General features: G+C 50.5%; 1 protein-coding gene across 1 annotated transcript in view; it reads left to right on the top strand.

Annotated features, from left to right (window-relative positions):
• Positions 1-1,087: 1,087 nt before the first annotated feature.
• The window catches only part of spcs3 (signal peptidase complex subunit 3), a 28,279-nt gene continuing 26,763 nt past the window's right edge, over positions 1,088-2,603 (top strand). Inside the window, exon 1 of the mRNA XM_038803906.1 lies at positions 1,088-1,200. Coding sequence (XP_038659834.1) covers positions 1,088-1,200 — 113 coding nt within the window. The remainder of the gene's footprint in view (positions 1,201-2,603) is intronic.

Raw genomic sequence — 2,603 nt, 5'->3', positions numbered from 1 at the left:
ACAGTCTTCCAAGACTCTCATCCTTAGGCGTTTGATGGATTGGATACAATGTTGGATCTCTGCATCGATGTCAGCCTTAGAGGATAGATGGCTCCCCAAGTATGGGAAATGTTCCACATTTGGGATGGTTTTTCCATTGATCCTGATGGCGGGAGAGACCCGATCTTGCCCCAGGGCAGGTTGATAAAGGACTTAAATCTACTTGAGGTTGAGACCGATTTTCAATCCATTCAGTTTCTCCGTTTCTGAGTTTCTTCTAAGGTGAATCCATCATTCCCTTCTAACAACACTTGATAACAATCTCTCCCTTCTCAAGCTTTGCATGTTTGCAGAGAACTGACACGTTTCATAATTTCTTCTGTCTTCTTGTTATATTTATCAGACAATTCTGCTGAATTGTTAACTTGCTCCAACAGTTGTGTTCCCTCTTTGGTTTTGTCCATTGCTAAGTCCTCATCAACACTCTCAAAACTACGGTTTCCGCCTTTCTGCAGAACACCAAATTCCCCAGCTCATTTGTGTTTTCCACACGACGGTCTTTCGCCATTCAATTGGATCTCTAAAGATTTCCCAATAATGGCTCTGGTAAATGATATCTCTGCTCTAATTCCTGCTTCAACATTACAGTGCCTCTTGCAGTCGATGATACAGGATGTCCTACATGAGTGCCATGGATCAAATCATTGATGCGCTTCACTCTGAGACTCAGTTCCCTCACCCATCAGAAAACTGACAGCATCCATTACATGGGATTTCCTTGGCTCTTTGAGTTCTGTGCTATGTCCACTGTTGCTACGTTCTGCTTGTGCTTTTCTCTCGACTCTTTTGACCTTTTATTCACATCTTAATGCTCTATCTCCAGTTCCTCTCCGATGCCTGCTGCCTCTGCTCACTGATTCCTGAAGAGAATAAAAGTGTGAAAATAATCAAGTGTAAATACTTACCTTACATGACTTCCAGTGGTGACATTTAGGATGAGGTCTCACAGAAGGTAGCTCCCGCTAGAGCCCTCGGTTTGTGGTCCTTTGTACCCGGTTTCTGGGTAATTTGTGTACAGACTCGTTTCAGTTGAGAACTGTGTGCAAGGATGTCAAAGAAACTCAGAAGGAATTTTGGGAAGAAGGGTGTGAGCTTGAGTCCTCCTGCAGAGTCGAACAAGGAGCCCTTTGGGATGGAAGATGGCGAAGGCTGTCTCATCGGGTAGAACATACCTATTACATTGGATGTGATGATGGGTGATCAATAAACACTTTGAATGGCAAGGGAGGGAGATACTGGAGGCCCTGAAGCCGTTGGTGAGAATGCACTGGCCTTGATAAATGAAGCTCTTGGAAAAACGTCGGAGACAGTGCGGGAGCACGGTGAGGTGTTGAAGGGGGTGGAGGAGGCACTGTCGCAGCACAGTGACCAGCTGACTTCAGTGGAAGCAGAGCTGCTGAAGGTGAAGGATAGGAATAAGAGTCTGATGGCTGAGGTCGAGGGCCGAGACATAGGTCGCGGAGGCAGAACCTCAGGGTCCGTAGGGTTGCCCGAGGGGGTGGAAGGCCCGAGGCCAATGGATATTTTACAACGAGGTTCGTGAAGTTGTTGGGGGAAGGAAGGCAATGCCCTCCCCTTTGAGTTGGATAGGGCCCACCAATTGATCCGAGCGAAACCCTGGGCGAATGAGCAACCAAGAGCTGTGATAATCTATTTTCACAGATATCAGATGAAGGATAAGGTCCTGAGATGGGGGGGGGGGGGGGGGGGGGGGGGGGGGGGCTACGTCGCTAGCAAACTGAAGTTGCCTCGTGAACGGGAGCGAGGTGCGGGGAGGGGCTGCATCCTGTTGAGCCTGTTTTGGCTGGTTTCGGTGAGCCTAGAAGGTGCGAATGGTGGTGGGGATGGAGATAGTGGAGAGGGGGGCTGTTTCAAAAGGAAGTTGTTGGGGTGGGGCGGTTCCTGGAATGGGGGAGGGGTAGTTTGCTGATGGCGACTGGGGGTTGTTCTATGTCCCATCCGTTAGGTGGGTCTGGACCCCATATTGTGTGGGTTCTAGTTTCAGGAGTTTGGTGGGGGGGGTGGGAAGAGACAATTCCTCGCATTGGAAATGGCTGAATTGAATTGATGTTTCAAATTTCCAGCATCTGCAGTATTTTGCTGTTAAGTATCTAACCTCCGTCTTAAATATGTATCTGGTGATGTACAGACAGGTTTTGTGGGGGGCTGGGGTCCTGATCCTGTACAGGTAGCATTTGGGTTTGGGAAGGGTCCTGATGCTGTACAGATAGGGTTGGGGGGGGGGGGGGGGGGGATGGTGGTCCTGGTGCTGTACAGACACAGTTAGGGGGGTCCTGATGCTGTACAGACAGGGCTGGGGGGGGGGGGGGGGTCCTGTTGCTGTACAGACAAGGTTAGGGTGGGGCGGTGGTGGTCCTGATGCTGTACAGACAGGGATTGGGGGGGGGGGGTCTGATGATGTACAGATAGGGTTGGGGGGAGGTGCTCTGATGCTGTACAGACAGGGTTGGGGGGGTGATGCTAAACAGACAAGGTTGGGGGGGTGATGCTGTACAGACAGGGTTGGGGGGGGGGGGTGATGCTGATATAGGGGGGGGGGGGGG

Source organism: Scyliorhinus canicula, chromosome 8 (genome assembly GCF_902713615.1).
Source record: "Scyliorhinus canicula chromosome 8, sScyCan1.1, whole genome shotgun sequence".
NCBI classification, from domain to species: domain Eukaryota; kingdom Metazoa; phylum Chordata; class Chondrichthyes; order Carcharhiniformes; family Scyliorhinidae; genus Scyliorhinus; species Scyliorhinus canicula.
This window is presented reverse-complemented; position numbering and strand designations above follow the sequence as displayed.